At 35.5% G+C, this 20,892-nt stretch overlaps 1 protein-coding gene across 6 annotated transcripts in view; it reads right to left on the bottom strand.

The window, feature by feature from the left end:
• Positions 1-20,892, bottom strand: part of KDM6A (lysine demethylase 6A) — a 176,585-nt gene that overhangs the window by 68,775 nt on the left and 86,918 nt on the right. For all 6 annotated transcript variants that reach the window (XM_052663511.1, XM_052663509.1, XM_052663514.1 and 3 more), the window contains exons 6-8: positions 17,681-17,801; positions 5,083-5,137; positions 1,372-1,406 (exon numbers count right to left, since the gene is read on the bottom strand). In XM_052663511.1, coding sequence (XP_052519471.1) covers positions 1,372-1,406; positions 5,083-5,137; positions 17,681-17,801 — 211 coding nt within the window. The remainder of the gene's footprint in view (positions 1-1,371; positions 1,407-5,082; positions 5,138-17,680; positions 17,802-20,892) is intronic.

Consider the following 20,892-nt stretch of genomic DNA (forward strand, 5'->3'; position numbering starts at 1 on the left):
CAAACCTGAGTGTGCATCAATCTGACTCATTAGACATACACACACCTGCGTGCATGCGTGCAAGGAGGGTGGGGGGAGAAACCACAGCAGAAGGAGGTGTCCAGCAATCAGATGTTAATTTTTTTTTAGACCACCTCATGGTGGCTCTGAAACAAAACAGACCTTAAAAATTATCTAGAAATATAACAGTACTTTATTTTCCTAAAAAGCTGTTATAAAAATTATATTCTGGGTAAACTGATTATAGCAGGAAATGGCAACCCACTCCAGTATTTTTGTCTGGAAAATCCCATGGACAGAGGAGCCTGGTGGGCTATAGTCCATGGGGTTACAACAGCAGCAAACTACGATTACCTAATATTTAGCCTCATACCAACTTACGCTTGATTTTCCATACCACTGCCTGTGCTGTGCTTAGTTGTTCAGTCGTGTCTCTTTGCAGCCCCATGGACTGTAGCCTATTAGGCTCCTCTGTCCACAGAATTCTCCAGGCAAAAATACTGGAATGGGTAGCCTATCCCTTCTTCAGGGGATCTTCCCAACTCAGGAATCGAACCCAGGTATCCTACATTGCAGGCGTATTCTTTACTGACTGAGCCACCAGGGAAGCCCAAGAATACTGGACTGGGTAGTCTATTCCTTCTCCGGGGGATCTTCCCACCCAGGAATTGAACCGGGCTCTCCTGCATTGCAGGTGGGTTCTTTACCAGCTGAGCTACTAGGGAAGCCCATACCAAAACTGCTTACCTAGACTAAATGTTTATGTGTTATTAACTAAGCAAATTCTGCCATATAAAAAAATATGTTCTAAAATAGCTTTTTAAATACAGCAGCCAGGGCTTCCCTGGTGGTCCAGTGATTAAGACTCTGCACTTCCACTGCAGAGGGCACAGGTTCCATCCCTAGTCAGGGAACTAAGATCTGACATGCCTTGCAGCACAGCCAAAAAAAACAAATTAAATATAGCAGCCATAAAAGTACTGGTAATGTCATCAAGAGGTTACTAACAGGCTTTTCAAATGATGATATATGGAAGGGATATTTCAATCTTAATAAAAAGTGAAACTAAGAATAATGCATTATAACAACCATCTATAACATTCTGAAAAGAAACCTAGGCATTTCACATCAAGAATATGAGAAAGCTTCTCAAATACAGCCATTTAAGGCTGCAGATAGTTTGAGTTTAATGGGTTCTTTGTATACAACAAGAACTCTGTGTAATAACTGCAACATGAATGCAAAATCTTGACCAAATTTAATGAGCATTATGTAAGAAATAGCGCCCAGAACTCCATTAAATTAACTGTGTATGTGATTCCACTTAAAATGGTATGAGTGTTTTAATGTAAACTAAGTTAAAACACTTACCTGGGTTTCATATAAGTGGGCAATGTGAAATTGAACTGCAAAGATGAGAAAATAAGTCAACAGCTGTATTACAGTAGTGTTTGGATAAATATAAGAATATAAAATGTAAAATATAAACACTATCTCTGTTGCATACATTTAAGTAATTTCAGAACATAACTTATTCTTAATAAAATATACAAGCATATAAGAACATGATAAGAAACTACATGTATTCATTATTAGTCATTACTAAATTTTGTCAATGTAATTATTAACATTAACATTAAAATCTGTAGCAAGTAAGTATAAGTTCAAATGGCAACATTAAACAGATCACAACATGGTATTTAAAACCTGAGTTAAAACTCAAAAAAGAAAGTCAGTATTTGATTAAAACAACCATGAAAAATACTCTTTTTAGTTATATATTTTATTACATATTTCATACTAATGTTTACAAAGATGTCATAGATAATAAGATGCATTTCTCTGTCAGTTCTTCAAAAAAAGTTTTTAAAGGTCAAACCACTTGGAAAGCAAGAATAATAAATAAAGAACATCAATATTAACAAGTACCTCTTGAAAATAAAAAATATACATATTTCAGCGTTTATTTTCAGCTCTTCCTGATACTGCACCACCAGAATATGAATGATGCAATGAAAGCAACAATGAATCAGGAATCAAAACTGGATTCTGGCTTACTTAATGATTTTCATCTTCCAATGACAAATCGTTTTTTTTCAAATGTTCCATCTACCTGGATTTCATAGTTGGATTTCAAGGAGTCTGGGAGCCTTTCAAAATTATATGTATAATATGTATCTGGATCTTTAAAAATAAGATCTATAGCTATCATCAAGCTCTCACTGCTATCATAAACTTAACTCTCACACTGACTCCCATAACTGTAAGATTCACCTGAGATGCTAGTTAAAAATAGAGATCCCTGAAATTGTATTCAGTGAGCCTGGGGCAAGGCCCAGAAAGGAACCTTTTTATTTAGTTCTGGGATTAACAAAGGATTTTGACACCTGTTCCCTAGAGCAGCACCTGAAAATAGCTGGAGTAAATATGCATAAAGCCCAAAACAAAATATATAATGAATTTTAAAATCATACATTTTTGGATCAAAAGTACTGCCCTCTTCATACATAATCATTAAATATCATAAGCAGAGATGAGACAAAATAAAAATATCATTTTGAAAAGATGAAGACCAACTTTTTGTGAAAAGTACATAATAAAAATAATAATAAAAGTTCTACAGATATAAATATCCTCTTCCTTTACCTGTATCTGTTGAATGGTTTTCTTATTTCCTAGTCCCCCTTTTCAACACAGCTCTCTTTGAGAGTTCTAGTCCAAATCTCATCTGACTACATCATTAGAGAATGAGGCAGAGATGGAAAATATATTTTCATCTCCCCCCCTCCCTGCCCCCATCTTCTTACTCCTCTAAGAAAGGTGACATGGAAAAAAAGATTAGTAGCAGTAAGGTAGCATTCTATTTCCAGCCCAAAGTTCCTCCAGGCTCAATAAGGGCTTTCCTGTCCCAGAAGTTACTAAATCCAGTATCATCTTTTGTGGTGTGAAAACCAATTTATATTCAAATTCTTTAAAGTCCCCTTCAAAGTGGAAGATAACCATACAGATAAGAAAAAGCTCCACTTGGCAAGTCTCAATTAGAGGTAGAAATTTAACAAATATTGCCATAAAAGGTTCTGAAATTAAACTTTATTCAGAAATTAAGACATTACTTTTAGAATTAAATCTAGAAGAAACAATTTTATCCCAAAGGGCAATCGTATAAGTTTCTCATCACCATGATTCTACTTTTCAAAACACAAAGTGCAATTAACCCCTCTTAAAGGCTCTAGAAGCGGCAAGTATATGTGTTTTTCTAATGCATAAATGAACTGTACAATAAGAGAAATCTCTTACAGACTTTAAAAGCTCACTTCACTTTATAAAATCTTCTGACCTTTGCAGTATGACAAAGTAACATGGAAGATTTCAAAAAATAGTCAAGTCTGTGGCTTACCTAAATAGGTGATGATATTAAAAAATCCAGAGAAGTAAGTTTTACAAAGATGATAAAGAGCCTGGTGTTTATATAGTAATAATGTGTACCCAAAATGAGTAGTCTATATTTGAGAGTGCTCTGTGAGACACCAGCCTTTATTATTATGGTTATCAAGTAGCTATGAAGTTATATAGTTAAAAATAAACTACCCACATCAACTCAACTATAATGGTGTAATGTCTCTAAATAAAGCCCATGCCTTCCATTAGAGTGACAAACCTTTTAGCACTCATAGTTCTGAGTCTGGGGAAATTCCTCAGTCCTGTGCAAAGCAGGACACTGGTCACTCTCCTTCTTATTTCCTTTCTCAGCAATCAAGAGAAAGAGAGCTGTAGTAAGCTCAAAAATGTATTCATGATTGTTAGAACTGTCCTTTTCAAATTCCACAAGAAAGTATATGCCTTCTGGTACTCATTTTACATACGTGTTTCCCTCTCAGGCGCAATGATCTACAAGTAAGATTTCAGCTCAAGGAGAATAAAATAAGGATTTAGTTTGAAAGTTATGAAACGTCCCTCAAAAGTTATCATTCAAATTGACAAGTACGAATGAAAGTTAGCTTCTAGGCACTAAATACAATCAATCAAATGAAAATCAACTTTTTTTCTTATTCCCATAATTTTAAAAGGATTTTAGGGGTTTATATTTTAGATGGTTTATATAACCTGGATATAAAATTAAGGATACAAAAATAAGTTTAAAAAAACCGAACACTTCATAAATTAATATATCAGTGAGTTATCAGTGAGTTAAATCCTTTTTCTCATTTAACCTCATCTTAGAAATGAAAATAGTGCTGCACTTGTTACCTTTCCACCATTTGTTCTGGAAATACACTGATCAGTAGTAAATCCTAAGTTTCATTTAAAGAAAACAGAATTCTTTTAAATTTTCTCAGAAAACTGCATTTAGTAGAATTATAAGACAATTAGTCTGGTCTAGATAATGATTTAATAAACACTATATCTTATTTCATCTTATATGCAAATTTATACAGTTTTTTTTCACTGAGTCAATCCTTTGCAGGCATTTTTACCACTGTGACTACTAACTCTTCACTGAACTCCTTTCTATATGCTTAAAAAAATGAAGTAATTATAGCAAACTACTGACTTTGTTAAATCTAGAATCTTTTGATTTATCTGAAATTTTCATGATGATTCTTTATACTCTAATTAATTGAAAAATCTCACTACAATCTTTATGTATGATGTTTAAAACTATAATAGAAAGTCAAAGTATAGCCTCGTCATTACCAATAATTTTAATTCACAAAGTATCAATCAGTGAATTAACACATGAATCTTCGTACACTCAGATTTCTGAAAAGACCGGCAATCCTGTTTTTAACCTCCCCAAGTCATCTACAATGTAACTAATATACAGATAATCAATCCTGTTCACTAGTACAGATAATTTTAATTCAACAAACCCAGTTCACTAGCATATCTATTTTAGACACACAATGTTCACAATAAATAACTGGTCTCACATGTTCCATTTGTACAAATAGTTATGGCAACAAATATAGTTAGATTCAGCAATTCCAGGGGAAAAATTACACAGGATTCATGACTATTATTATATCTGCCATGAAATGATCTGAATACGTGCAGAAAACTATGGTACTTAATAATACTTACTTTCAGCATTGGACAAAGTGCAGGGATTACAGTCAACCAAAGCTAACTGAAAATGCTGCAAGAGAGAAAATTAATGCAGTAAAAATCAGTCATGTAAGATAATTTTCAGGTATATAAGATTTAATATAATTATGAAACTATGCTATGCAAATATAACATATTATACAACCAACCAGCATTACTTTGAACATTTACTGCTGAGAACAAACAGACTGCTGCATTATTTTCTTTGAACAGTTGAGAATAGAGATTTGGCGTGAGAATTAACTTGATATCAAGTTATCCTACGTAAATCTGTTTATATGGAAAAAAGAATCAGGTTTTTAAGTCTTCTAGTAAATAGGAACTGTTAGTTACTGAACACTTCAAATAGAACACATAATTATTTAAAAAACTGAAAGTAAAAGTTCAATGGTGTTAATGGATTAAATACCACTGCTTATCTCAAAATGATATATACATTTTTTAAAATGACTATGAGAAAATTATCATAAAGGGTAAAACTATTTGCCCTTACTGATTTTTCAGTAGGTATTGTATTTAGAGACTGTTAAAAGTATTTGAAGTATCACAAAGAATGTACCAAATAGCCATACAAAACCATCCAACATAAAACCATTGGTTTTCTAAACCTAAAGGGAGATGAGGGACTAGGGTGGGGATGGCATGACCTCATAGTTTCATTTCTAGTTATCTAAACCAGATGCAAAACAGATGTACCTACTAAGATATTAAGATATCAACTATCATAATGATCACCAACCCCTAAACCTGAAGCCGCATTAGAAAATATCTAGCAGACATCCTTGCAACCGATAGAAAAGAAATGCAATTATCCTTTTAGGATATATACCCTATTATATGTGCAGGCAATATTAAACCACTAATAATTTACAGCATCCACTTGTAATAATATTGCTTAAGCCTGTCCCCCTGACCAAAAAAAAAAAAAAGAAACAAAAACAAAATACACGTCAAACTCAAGGCATAACGCTAATCTTTAAGAATACAAATCATCATCAAGAACATTGGGTGCCGGGGACTTCTCTGGTGCTCCAGTGGTTAAGACTATGCTTCCAACATAGGGGGCTCAGGTCTGATCTGTAGTCTGAGAACTCAGATCCCACATGCTGTGCAATATAGTCAAAAAAACCAACAGGGTGCGATCTGGCATCAAGTTTATCAACACTGAACTGGCTATATAAATTTAATTAGGAAAAGGCAAACCAGTACTATAGTTAGTATGGAATATTTGAAATAAAAAAAAAAAATTTAAGGCGGGGCTTCCTTGATAGCTCAGCAGGTAAAGAATCCACCTGCAATGCAGGAAACACAGGTTTGATCCCTGAGTTAGGAAGATCCCCTAGAGAACTACTGAGGGTCCATGTGCAGCAACTGCTGAAACCTGTGAGCCCCACAGCCTGTGCTCTGCAACAAGAGAAGCCCTCACACTGCAACGAGAGGGTAGCCCCAGCTCACCGCAGCTCGAGAAAAGCCCGTGCAACAGTGAAGACCCAGTACACTCAGAAACAAATAAACAATAACAAATAAAAAAGGTTAAGTCTCTGAATTCTTCTAAAAGATATTTCCAGAAATACATATTCAAAATTTCCAAGCCTCCACGAATTTTTACCATTAAAAGTAATCAAAAGCCAAAAGTACAAAACAATTTTCTAAAAATCACCATTTCTATCCACAAGCCAAATGCCTAAAGAGGTGTCTTTTTTCAACTGCTGGAAAAACTGAAAACTGATACATATAATGACAACTTCTAGATGTAAGCCTGAAAGAAACTTAAAACTTTCTATATCAAGGGAGACAGTCATCAGCAAGCTTTCAGTACTGTATTTCAACACAGAATCAACAAAACTGCACTTGGTCAACCCTCAGTTAACAAAAATAAACAAATGTCAGTTACAAAGTACTACAATGAAACAAAGATTAGAAGGCATAATTTCGTATGAACTAGTAGTTATTCACAAATGTCTGTTATATGCATGCATAATTACTGTAGCCTACATTTGCAGTACTCAATATTTAGAGGTTGTAATATTCTGAATGAGCAAGCTACTAATGAAATGACTATGACCCTTAAATATTAAATATTTAATCCATTCAATGACTTCTTCAAGAACCTATAATGTCTTTAGGACAATGAAGATACTAGGGACACAATGACAATCGAAAGTGAAAAAATATTTGCCATCATTTACAGAATGAGAAAAAAAAATCCAACATCTGAACACTTTGAGAACTGCTTTTATTCTCCCCTGGCCTACAAAGCAGATTGCATGTCCTCAAACATCCTTTTAGTGTGCTACCATAGCAATAGAAAACAGACTATTTTAAAAAGTGAGTACTATGATAGCAAAGCATATTTTATAACCAGTTGTTTTCCTCTAGATAAAAAGAGGCACAGCAGCCACACATTCAGATTGTACTACATTTCAAAGTCTAATCTATCCTGCCAACATTAATACTTAGATAAGACAGGGGCTTCTCTGGTGGCTCAGTGGTAAACAATCTGCCTGCCAATGCAGGAGATGTAGGTTCGATCCCTGGATTGGGAAAGAAGGAAATGGCAACCCACTCCAATATTCTTGCCTGGAAAATCCCATAGACAGAGGAGCCTGGGGGGCTACAGCCCATGGGGTTACAAAAGAAGTCAGCCAGCAACAAAACAACAACAAAAGACAGAACTTTCCTGAGTCAAAGGTTGCAAACTGACCGACCAAGAAAACCCCATTTAAGATGGCAATATTTTACTTTCACTACTCCACTGAAATCTCACAAAGAGCAGAGAGATGCGTAATTCAAATCACCGAATCTACATTTCATCTATCAATACTGAAGGTCCTGTAATGAAATCTGGCAGAAGTAGTTCTGGACTACATAATTATTCATTGATCTTAAAATCAGCAATGAAGTCACTGATGCACCATTTCAAACCCAAAACATCATGAAATGTCAAACATGTCCAAACCACAAACCCACATAACAAAAATCACTGATACACCTCTGAGTAAACTAAAGGGAGATAAGAGACTAGGGTGGGGATGGTATGACTTCATGGTTTCATTTCTAGTGTCTAAACTGGATGCAAAATAGATGTATTTTTAACACATAAGTCAGCAAATAACTATCAACTATGATAATCAACCCCCAACCTGAAGATACCATGGTAAAATACCTAGCACCCATCCTTGCAACCAACAGAAAGAGCTAGGAAATATACCTCATACTGAAATATTGCAGTACTGAAACTGACTGCTGCTGTGTGAAATAGTTACCACCCAATAAAGGCTTCTGCAGTTCAAAGACTATTGCAAACCTCAAGGCAGAAAGCATTCTATAGAAAACTAATTTCAAAGCAAGAAGATTTTTTCCTAATGTTACAGTGATTTCCTTTTAATAGAGCCTTTCTGGTCCAACTTAACACAAGGTTCAATTCATTACAATTTCTGTTGACATCGGTATCACCAAAGTAACTTTTTCTTTAAAAGGTTTTAACTTATTCAAAATTTCAAAGTAACTTTTCAGTACTTTGCTTTCTATAGACTAAGGAACTAGATTTTCCTCTCTAGATAGAAATTAAAGTTGATGTAATTAACACATAAAACACCAATTTCAAGACTTTATTTCCCTTTTAAAATGTTTTACTTCTAGTTGTATAATCTGTGATTATCTTACCATCTTTTCAGTTGTAGAACCCTTCAACTATGTTCCCAAACCTGAAGATAAGCAGTGAGAAAACTTTTCATTATTGACAAGTTATGGTTGTGTGTATAAATTATTAATTTGGAGCAACGTGTGGATTCCAGATTCAATCTCAGATGTTCTGAATCAGTGGGTTGAGGACAATACCCTATGAACCAGATAAAACCCTCTACAACTTATTCCAATGCAGTCAGGGTTAAATGCCAATATTTAAAACTTGCAAATTGTGTGTTTACCCCCAAAAGCCTTCAGTTCAGTTCAGTTCAGTCGTGTCCGATTCTTTGCGACCCCATGAATCGCAGCACACCAGGCCTCCCTGTCCATCACCAACTCCCGGAGTTCACTCAGATTCACGTCCATCAAGTCAGTGATGCCATCTAGCCATCTCAGCCTCTGTCGTCCCCTTCTCCTCCTGCCCCCAATCCCTCCCAGCATCAGAGTCTTTTCCAATGAGTCAACTCTTCGCATGAGGTGGCCAAAGTACCGGAGCTTCAGCTTTAGCATCATTCCTTCCAAAGAAATCCCAGGGTTGATCTCCTTCAGAATGGACTGGTTGGGTCTCCTTGCAGTCCAAGGGACTCTCAAGAGTCTTCTCTAACACCACAGTTCAAAAGCATCAATTCTTCGGCGCTCAGCCTTCTTCACAGTCCAACTCTCACATCCATACATGACCACAGGAAAAACCATAGCCTTGACTAGATGGACGTCTGTTGGCAATGTCTCTGCTTTTGAATATGCTATCTAGGTTGGTCATAACTTTTCTTCCAAGGAGTAAGCGTCTTTTAATTTCATGGCTGCAATCACCATCTGCAGTGATTTTGGAGCCCCCCAAAATAAAGTCTGACACTGTTTCCACTGTTTCCCCATCTATTTGCCATGAAGTGATGGCACCGGATGCCATGATCTTCGTTTTCTGAATGTTGAGCTTTAAGCCAACGTTTTCACTCTCCTCTTTCACTTCAGTCTATATAGACAAGGTACGTGCAGTCAATACTGCTGTCTATTAAAGCAAATGCTGCTTGTTTGCAACCTGTTTTTACTCTACGCCAAGCACTCTGTTATGGCTATGCGTGCGTATGTTCTCAGCTACATCCAATTCTTTGGGACTTCATGGACTGTAGGCCGCTAGGCTCCTCTGTCCATGGGATTATACCAGTTAAAACATTGGGGTGGGTTGCCATTTCCTCCTCCAGGGGATCTTCCGAACACAGGGATCAAACCCGCCATCTTCTGCAGCTCCTGCATTGTTAGATTCTTTAGCACTGAGTCAGCATCTACGCAACTGAATAAAAGGCTCACTGAAATTAATGTTCTAATAAAAGTTTAAAAGACAATTCCATAGCAGAGTCTAAAAGATATAGATGAGGGAAGAAAAGAGATCCTTCAAGCTGAGGAAACAATATCTGTTTACATAGCGTTTATGTAACAGGGTTTTATGAACCATTTAAGTGGGAGAATGGAAGGTTTATCAGGTACTCTTGCAGGTCAAAGGCGAATTATTTTTTCTTTTTTTACAGATTGCCAGAATTCTGAAAGTATGAATTAAAAAAAACAACAAATTTCATTTCTAAACTAGGGAAAATGCCTTAGAATGTGATGGCAATTACTTTAGGGATTTGGTCTCTGAAAATAAGATACCAAACTAAAACTGAAGTTTCGGTAGCATTTGTGAGCCATGATGCTTGGCCAAGTTGATCTGACTGAGATTCCCTCAAAGTTCCCAAACTCAGTTCTTTCATTCTCTTTGTAATTCAAGACTATTACAACAGTTTCAAGGAGGAACTCTACTGCACCAATGACTAATAGCTAATGAATCCTATCAATCTTCACTCAAAAAACAGGTTCCTTCTTTCAACAGCTAATAAATCGTAGCAATCTTCACTCAAAAAAGAGGCTCCTTCTTACAAGTTTACCAATATGGTCTCTTCCAAAACTGTCTTTCACCAAAAACAAAACAAAAAAAACAAAAAAACAAAAAAACACACCAACAGTAAGGCAAAAGACATTTTATACTGAAGATGTTCAAAATCTAATTTCCAGCCCTTCTTTTTGGCTCCAGACTTCTGTCTATACCAACATCTGATATCCCTCAGGTACTTCCAACTCAATATACTCCCCCAAATGACCCATTTCCATTTGGAGGCTTTTCATTTCCCAATCCCCAAACCTGTTGCTTTCTTTATCCCCTGCTTTATTAACAGAAAAGCAAGTCAAGTCAACAAATGGGGACTCTCTACCCACACTGAATTTATCAATAAATTAACTCCTTTATTAAGACTCCTTAAGATCTCTAGGATGTGTTACTTTTTATCCATCCATCCATGCATCCATCCTGAGAACCAATTTTTTCTACAGATCTTGCTCACCTTTCTTCTTGTAACTGTGTCCAACCTAGTTCTCAAATTTCTCCTTTTTATCACATTTTATAAAAGTACAGGGACGCAACTGATTAGAAGCTTTAAAATACTGGTTTTAGTGTATGTCAAATCTATGTACAGAAACAATCAGAATATGTATTGACTGAATTTTCAAATTCTTTAAATCTAGTATACAATCTGTGTTCAAATCAAAATAAGACTAACATGCACACAAATAACGAAGTTAACATAATATATATTTTATAAAGGATAATGTTACAATTTGCATTGTAAAATGTTTAGAAACATAAGCTTAAAAAAATTGTGACACTGAATACACTGAATGTTTCATAAAGCTGCATTTGAAGACTGAATATTTATAACACAAATTTAAGTAGTCATCCATAAACACCAGAAAGTGTTTTTTGATTAGAAATTACTTCTTGTAGTTAAAATATATTTGAGAGAAATCTGACACAGGAAACCTGGGCTTATCCCAACCACTCAGTATCAAGAAAGGATGGTTACTGAACATCCATGAGCAGTCATGTCCTTTTCAAAAATGTATTTCAGGAACTGAAATTCTTCTACTATTTATACTACTTTGCACTTACAGGTATGTAATAGAACTCGGCATAAATAAATATCAAAAGGAAAAATAAAACTGGGCAGGCAGATTGAAGTGGAGAGAGCATTAGTGGATAAATAAACCAGTGACCAGATCACCTCATACCAGAAAGATAATACACAAGCAGTGCTAAAGTGCTAAGTCACTTTCAGTCATGTCTGACTCGATGCAACCCCATGGAGGCTCCTCTATCCATGGGATTCTCTAGGCAAGAATACTGGAGTGGGTTGCCATTTCCTTCCCCAGGGGGTCTTCCTGACCCAGGGATAGAACCCGTTGTCTCTTATGTCTCCTGCACTGGCAGGTGGGTTCTTTATCACTAGCGCCAGCTGGAAAGCCCCAGATAATACACAGAAAAGATTAAAAGGTAAAGTATAAGTTGATGAACAGTAGAAAAAAGAAAGAGCAAGGAAAAGATTCCTGTCCACAAATGAGGAAAAATGGACAGAAGACACAGAGCAGTGACCATTCTCTGCCAAGACAGTGACATTATATTCAGGAGAAACCAAATTCCACTGCCAAAGTGGGAACTGGGGTGGGTGAAAAGTGCAAATGTGAAACTAGCAGATAACTAGATTACAGTATAGAGATTACTGTATCAATGATACTGTACTATAAACTTTGAAGCTGCTAAGAGACTAGATCTTAATTATTCTCACATAAAAAAAAAGATAATTATCTGGCATGACAGAGATGTTATTAGGAAATGCCATAGTGACGATGATAATGTATCAAATTGGTGGTGATGATATATAGTGATGGTGATATATATGGTGATGATATAAATGTACCAAATCAACACACTGTACAAATTAAACTTACTCAAAGTTGTATGTCAATTCTATCTCAATAGAAAAGTTTAACAATTTTAAAAGCCTAAAATTTTCAAAGCACCAATTAGAAGAGTTAAGTTATTGAGCAACTGAAGGAAGCAGGCCAGGAGTGGGTATAGAGAAATAACAGCAACTTTTATTATTTTTAGACAACTAAATGAATAAAAATATGCAGTTAAAGCTTCAACAAAAAATACTACAGATATATCTTAGAAACTTAAGGCCTGATTAAAATTAATTTAATAGCTGGTATTCAAATTCCAAGCAAATATTTTTATAATACATAGTTCATAGTATCTCAATTAAATGAAGGAAATGATTTATATGAGTAAAATAGTAAAAGACAGGAGGTATTTCACAGATTCCAAAAGTAGTTTCTAAAAGGAAATACACATCATGATGCCTTGACTTATTCTTTCTGCCTTAATTTCTTAGAATAAGAAAATCTAACAATAAAATTCCTTAGTCTAAAGTATGATATCAAATCAGATACCTGGAAATGAAGCAGTTTCTGGAGAACAGTGTTTTTTTAAAAAAATAAGTAAAATGCCATTTGACTCAGAAGTTTCATGTGAGGTATAATAATAGAAGGGAGAGAGCAGAATGAACTGGCGAACAGGGGGCATCTAGAGAAAACTGCACTGTCAGTTTGTGTAGAAGAAGATGACAAATACAATCAGTCTCATCTTTTCTCCCCAATGTTTCCAGCCAATCTTATGAGAGGCATTTTGTCATTTTATCACCTCTTTCATTTCATTAAGCTATCCATTCAAGAAACACTAAGCACCTGGTATAATGCCAAGCTAACACACAAGTCTCATTTGAGTTCAACCCATTTCCTTTGAATCACCTCCTGTAATTCTCAACTTCTTAATCCCTTTATATTATTCCCTTCAATCAGCACTTATCATCTTCAAATATCAAATTATAAGGGGACTTAGACTGGTATCCCAGTCAACTATCCACAAGTTTCCATAAAAAAAAAGCCACCTTCTTTATCTACCTTTAAAAAAAAAATTGAATGCTGCCATTATTTCAGGGGAAATTAAATATCTAAATATCAGGGAGAATTTTTATATGATCTTTGTTAAATTAAAATAGATGCATTAACTGACCAAAGAATATGGGTGATACTACATCCTATTTTGCATTTATTAGCTTCATATGAAGGAAATAATTTTAATAGTCTGCCAAGATGTAAAAATTAGAAGCATCATATAAAACTACTTGTCAAAACTGGCATGCTTTTCTGAAGCAACAACACCACACTGCCTCAAATACATAACAAATGTAAGCAATTATCATTAATATCATTAAAAAGTAATGAAATAAAATTCTGAATTAATTATATGGAGGTAAATAGGCAACTAATCCCACCTGAGGGTGTATTATATGAAGCAGAAAAGCCATACAGTATCACATAGAAATGTCACCCTGAAACGGACTCTGGTTCAGATAATACTAAACTAGTTAATAAACTAAGAATAGGTACCTCCATCACTCAACTAAACATGTGAAATCTTTACTGACTAATTTAAAGGAAAAATCACACCACTAGTTGAAAAGTAAGTTGGGCATTAACTTCATATTTCTGAGGGTGGGCAGTATGACAAAAATACAAGTATTAAAATTTAGGACAAGAAAATGGATTTCATACAAACAATATCTAATACTGGCCCCAAATCAGAGTTTTAGATATGGTAAAACTGAGAACTAAAATAGAAGGGCTGAAAAAACTTATTTGTCAGAGACTTTGATATATATATTGTTTAATCTTTATAACAATCTTGTGGAGTAGGTAGTTATTCCAGTTTTACAGACAGACAGGGGCTTCCCTAGTAGTTCAGTCGGTAAAGAATCTGCCTGCAACGCAGGAGACCCAGGTTCGATTCCTGGGTCGGGAAGATCCCCTGGAGAACGAAATGGCAACCCACTCTAGTATTCTTGCCTGGAGAATCCCACGGACAGGAGAGCCTGGCAGGCTATAGTCTGCGGGGTTGCAAAAGTTGGACACAACTGAGCAACTAAGCACACACACACAGACAGAAAGAGCATCAGAAAAGTTAGGCATCTTGCCCAAAGTCACACAATTAGTTTAGTGGCAGGGTCAAATTTTAAAACCAAATTTGCTTGCTCTGAGAGCTATTTACATGGTACCAAAACAGAATGAATCTGTTTCAGAAGTACATTTTGGGAGAAAAGTTATTACCAGAGATAGAAATAAAACAGGAGGCCCTGGAATGCATTTCATGTGTGGGTGAAAAGCAGGAATCTATTATGAAAATAAACTGCATTTTATTTAAATATTTTACCATCTAAAACATACTGTAAATGTTGTATCTCTATCCCTGAGAGGGAAAGAAAATGAGGCAGAAAAGACTGGATCTGTAATGGACAGATTGTATGCACTACCCCCATATCAAAACACTCTTTTTACCCACCCCTCACTCTTCTATTCGATAGGAAAAGCATACTTAGGAAATTGAGCTCTGCTCAAAAACAGGACATAACTGATCCAAAGAACAGAACAGAATAACCAAATCTTTGATAAGGAATCACTGAGAATGGCCATGTGGTCTAATTCTGGCCAATGAGATGCAAAGTGTTCTTGAAATGATCAACAAGAAGTAAGGATCTTTGTCCTCTACAACACAATAAATCAGGTATTTACGAGTACTTACTATATGCCAGCACTATACTAAGCACCTATACTGTTACGATATAATGCTTTTCTTTATGAAATATGAAAAAGAAATCATTTCACTTTGATCACACCTGGAAACCAACCTGGAGCCAACATAAAACAAAGAAGAAAATAAACCTTTAATCAAACACTGGATCAGCTCTATCAACCAATCCTCAAGGCTGGACTTTACATTACTGAGCTATTTTTTTGGTTGTCACTTTAACCAGCTTCTGTTGGGAGTTTTCTGAGGTTGCAGCCCAAAGCATCTATACGAACACACTGTGCTAGGAAACAACTTCATGGAGTAGAAAAAGTCACCAGAGGCTCCATATCCATCCATATGAAGGTAAAGTACTAGACAGTCCACTGAAGGAAACTTGGAGGCTACGTACGGGGAATGGGCCATATCATTCCTGCTGATTCCTACCTCCATTTACACTAAATGTTAAGCACTTACAGTAATATACTGAAATACATCTTCAACTACAAATGTTGCCTAAAATTCTCCTGCAAATAGACAAGGAATACCGGAGAGAGAAGCCTTAAAAAGCCAATGCCAAGATGAGATAAAAATTAAATGAAACCTCATTTCATTGAAGAAAAATCGCAGGGACTCCTGAAATTCATTTCTATGTTCATAAAAAAGAAACATCAGAATGGTATCACGTATTTTAAATAAATGGAAGAAAGGCCCCAAACAAGAAGACTGCACTTATTAAGGCAATCTTGCAAAAATCGCTGACTTGAAAGTTTGTTAGCCCACCTGAACAAATGAAAAGTTGTATACAGGAAGGTTTCTGTTGAACATGAGTAAGCAAGAACACTTTGAATTAGTCATGGAACACTGCCCAACAGTTTCCCCTGATTAAAGGGGATTTTAAACATTGCCACCTTCATGGAAAGAGAGCTTTGCATCCATAAAATTGTTTAAGTTACCACTGCACTGATATTCAGAGACAGCCACATACCATAATTTGGGACATATCTAATTACTTTTTTCCACTCAAATATATTTCCTAAGCAACATTTATCAAACTGCTACCAAAAACACTTCTGCAACACACAATATGCATACTGTGACAGTTCTGTAAAACACTCAAGTTTATTTTGTATTATAAGTCATTTTAATAATCTGGTTTGCTAGTATACACTGCGACTGTCCAACAGGAGGTCAAAATATGCAAGGTGGAATATCTGAACTTGTTTTCCATTTCAAGTCCACTCATATGCCAAAATACAGTTTGAGACAGACTGCTCTAAGCTTGAAGAAAACTGATTAACTTCTCCACGTTACTTACATTTGCCCTAGGGCCTATTCCTCAAACTGTACTCACCTTTGACAAATGTGTGATCTGAATACTTTCACAATCTACTTATTTTAGTGTTTGGGGGTGTATACCTCTCTTTCATACCAACAGCACTATTCTGTATAAACTCATGAAAGACAGAAACGGTATTTGTTAAAGTGTCTACTTTACAACTCTAGAGCAATTAGGCATTCCTAAGTAATTTTTTAAAATTTCAGTAGTTCCTTATTAGTGAATTCAAATTACAACCTACTGTAAAGCATTATCTTTCTTTATCTCCCTCCTGACCCTTCAGAATGAAGACAGCATACAATGGAGATATATAGAACATGGCAACAACCATCATAGCCATAAACTCACAAAAAATTAAGCTTTTCCTAGAACTTCTAATCCTTTCAAAAGTCAGTACTTTTGTCAAGCAGGGAAGCACTATTTTCATGGAAAGCCCAGTAATACCTAAAGTTATGGCATAAATAGCACCGGAAACTCAATGAAAAACTTGAGAAATGTTAAAATCTACAGAAAGTAAAATATTTAAGCAACGACGTGCTATTTTGCCCAACGTTTATACTCACAAACTAGCAGCTGAAATGACTACCAAAGAACACACTTTTTTAAAAATAATTTAAGATATGAGACATGCTCTGTTGGCCTAGTGACACCTAGTGAGACCCATACAAGTTAAATGGTCAAAAGATGGGGTCACAGATACAGAATCACTGAGCAGCTGGTTCTGACCCATTACCAACAGTGGAGTGATTCAGATGTTCAAATCGAGGTTAAAACCTTCACCCTTTCCTGATGATGGACCACAATTTAAACTTTAAAAGAAAAAGTTTACTGATATAATTACTTGCTTATGTCTTAGCATCATAACTACTTTGTACTCCGAAATCCAAACATATGCATCTTCCAGTTCATAGCTGATAAAAGTTCTTTCATCTAAATTTTCAAATTTTCTTTTGAAGTACCAATACAAATTGCAACATTTCTCAATGTTCTATTTGACAACCCCCCTCTAAACCACAAAAAATGAAACACTGTATCTTTGATAAAATCCAACAACCTACCTTTAAACTAGACTCATAGTCTGTGTTCACTTTGAACATAAGCCCAAGACGTAAATGAATTTCCTTCGCTCGACAAAAGCTGGGATCAACATAAAGCACCTCTTGAAATGCTTTAATTGCCCTGAAAGAACATAGACAAAAAACATCTTTACTTTTTAACAATTACATGAATTTTTGCATGGTAACACAGTAAATTTCTGTTTTACGCAATTCTGTTTTAAAGGAAATGCCAGTTTTATAAAAATGATGTCAATGGATAGCTTAAAAAAAAAAAAAAGACTGGGAAGGGGTTCTTGGGTTTTTTATGTAAGTGAAAGTGTATAATATAAAAAGAGAAAAGGAAGATGAGTTGAATTAATTCTTATTCACATAATATTTTATGGCTTAATAAAATTCTCAATGTTAATAATTGATTTCACTGTTTCTGGAATTTCCTAAGGGAGAGAGGATAAGACCAGGTAGATAGTTTTGTTTTTAAGGGAGATTAATCTTGTTTCTAGTCTATTCCATAAAATGAAGTCTTCTTTTTTGAAACTTTTTATTTCTTTCATATTTAGGTTTGCGATCCATCTGTACTTTATTTTTTATATAATGTTTTCATCTTTTTCTATACAAATATTTGATAGCCCCTATATCATACATAGAAAAGACCATCCTTACCACAGCTCTACAGAGCCACATTGTTCTAAATCAAATGTCCACATCAAACATCTTGATCTGTTTCTGGGCTCTCTGTCACTTTATGTGTTTTTACCCCAAATTCACATTTTATCATAAAAAGTCTTAATGACCAGTAGAACTTAATACAAGGATGAAGGAGGAACACTTTTCACTGAATACATTTTTATATCATTTAATTTGATCACATGAATGTTACTATGTACTTATAAATGAAATTAAAATCTTGACAAAGTATGTCTAATTTGAATTTTGAAAATTATAGTATCAGATATACAGTATTTTAGGCATCATTTTATGAGTTGTGTTCCCCCAACATACACACACGCTCTCTCACAGGAACATGAATCATAAATCATCTCTCTCTACATGATTTAACGCTAATCTCAAGTACAGGCTAATAAATGCTTTGCAAAGCTTTTTTATCAACTATTCATTGCTTTTATTTAATCTTAAAGGAGGCTACCTGGAATCTTAGATAATTCCAAAATAAAAGTCAATCTTTTATATAAAACTTCAAAATATAATACCATATAATAGAGCAAAACAATATGCCCTATGCCTTTAAGCAACTTTATTTTGACTTGTAAACTATCTATTCCACCTCCAGAAAAACTGTGTATTTAATATTAAGGGTTCTAAACACTAATATTTATTGTGAGGAGTGGGGGCAATAGGTCTGGTATCAGATACCTTTGCTGCTAAGCTGCTAAGTCACTTCAGTCGTGTCCAACTCTGTGCGACCCCATAGACGGCAGCCCACCAGGCTCCCCTGTCCCTGGGATTCTCCAAGCAAGAACACTGGAGTGGGCTGCCATTTCCTTCTCCAATGTATGAAAGTGAAAAGTGAAAGTGAAGTCACTCAGTCATGTCCGACCCTCAGCGACCCCATGGACTGCAGCCTACCAGGCTCTTCCATCATGGGATAAATATTTTTTTTACATCTGGTTAAATAATTTCTGCCTGAAAAAGAGTTCAGCATCTCTGTGTTACATGGCATTTCAAATGGGTTGGGTTATTTATGTATTTTGCTATCTAGTGTGTATAGACAGAAGAGAGGAGTCAAAGACATGGTATGAAAGAATTTATGTAAAAATTCAAAGAAAATTACCTTTCTTATTCAAAGGTGGCTTCCTGCTCCTCTCAATCAGACTTCAAGATACTCATCTGCATACTAAGAGGGTCTCTGTACTTTTCTCAAACCTTTCTAATAAGAGAAGGTACAGCTTCAGCCTCTGTATTCTCTTGGTCATGTCTAGAGGCACCTTTTTCTAATAGAATAGATTGTGTGCTCAAGCAAGTGCATGTGTGTGTATGTTTGTGCCTGTGAGAGAGCTTGTGTGTATGCTGGGGGAACACAACTCACATGTTGGGGGAGGGGCATAAAAAGGTTAGGAGAAGAATAACTGCAGCAGTAAATGATACCAATTAAAAGGTAAGATGTGACTGGGAACAGGAATTCAGCGGCTTTTGGAAGCTTCTGGGTCGGGAAGATCCGCTGGAGAAGGGATAGGCTACCCACTCGAGTATTCTTGGGCTTCCCTTGTGGCTCAGCTGGTAAAGAAATCACCTGCAATGCAGGAGAGAGCTGGGTTCGATCCCTGGGTTGGGAAGACCCGCTGAAGAAGGGAAAGGCTACCCACTCCAGTATTCTGGCCTTGAGAATTCCATGGAGGTCACAAAGTGTCAGACACTACTGAGAGACTTTCACTTTCACTTCAGGGCAATAGTAATTTTTTATTTCTCAACCCAAGTGACAGTTCTGTTCATTTTTATAAGTAACATGTAAAGATGTATAGTTAAATGTGTGCAATTTTAAGCATATTTTATAATAATAATAATAAATGCTTCATAAAATCCTAATTAACCTTATGATATGGGTCAGAGAACTCCTATGGAATGGGTCAGAACTAAGCAATGTGCACACATGCTAATTAAAAATCCAGGCAGGAGAGACTGGATATATGTGTATATATATACACACACACACACACACTGTACAGATGAAACTGACACAACCTTATAAACTATAGTCCAGTAAAAATTTAAAAAAACAAAACAAACAAAAACACCACACCCCACCCCCCAAAAAAACCAAGGCAGGCCTGAGACATATACATGAAAGAAGGAGAATGGAAGTGGAAGGCAGCAAAGGATAAAAGGATTAAAGGAGAAAAAGAAAATAGGAAGAAAAACAGTCCAAGAAAGGATGTATGCGAAAGGGAAGAATGAAAACACAAAGCATCAATAGCAACCCTTCAGGAAAAATATTTCCTACTCTATCTCAGTTTCTATTTCCACCCTTTGTCCAACATTTGATAAATGTGTTTTATTTCATACATGCCTTTAGTTCTTAGTTTGAAATGTTACACAACTACAAAGAAACATAGGTTTAACAAGTTCTCTATATAGGTTAATATACTGGAAATTTTTTTTTTTTAATTAACCTATCAGCAAAAACACATGTTCCAATATACTAGTCGGGGCTACACCTTACTGCTCTTTAAGGACTATTACGAGTGCCTATGACAAGG

The sequence above is a fragment of the Budorcas taxicolor genome, chromosome X, assembly GCF_023091745.1.
Source record: "Budorcas taxicolor isolate Tak-1 chromosome X, Takin1.1, whole genome shotgun sequence".
Classification (NCBI taxonomy): domain Eukaryota; kingdom Metazoa; phylum Chordata; class Mammalia; order Artiodactyla; family Bovidae; genus Budorcas; species Budorcas taxicolor.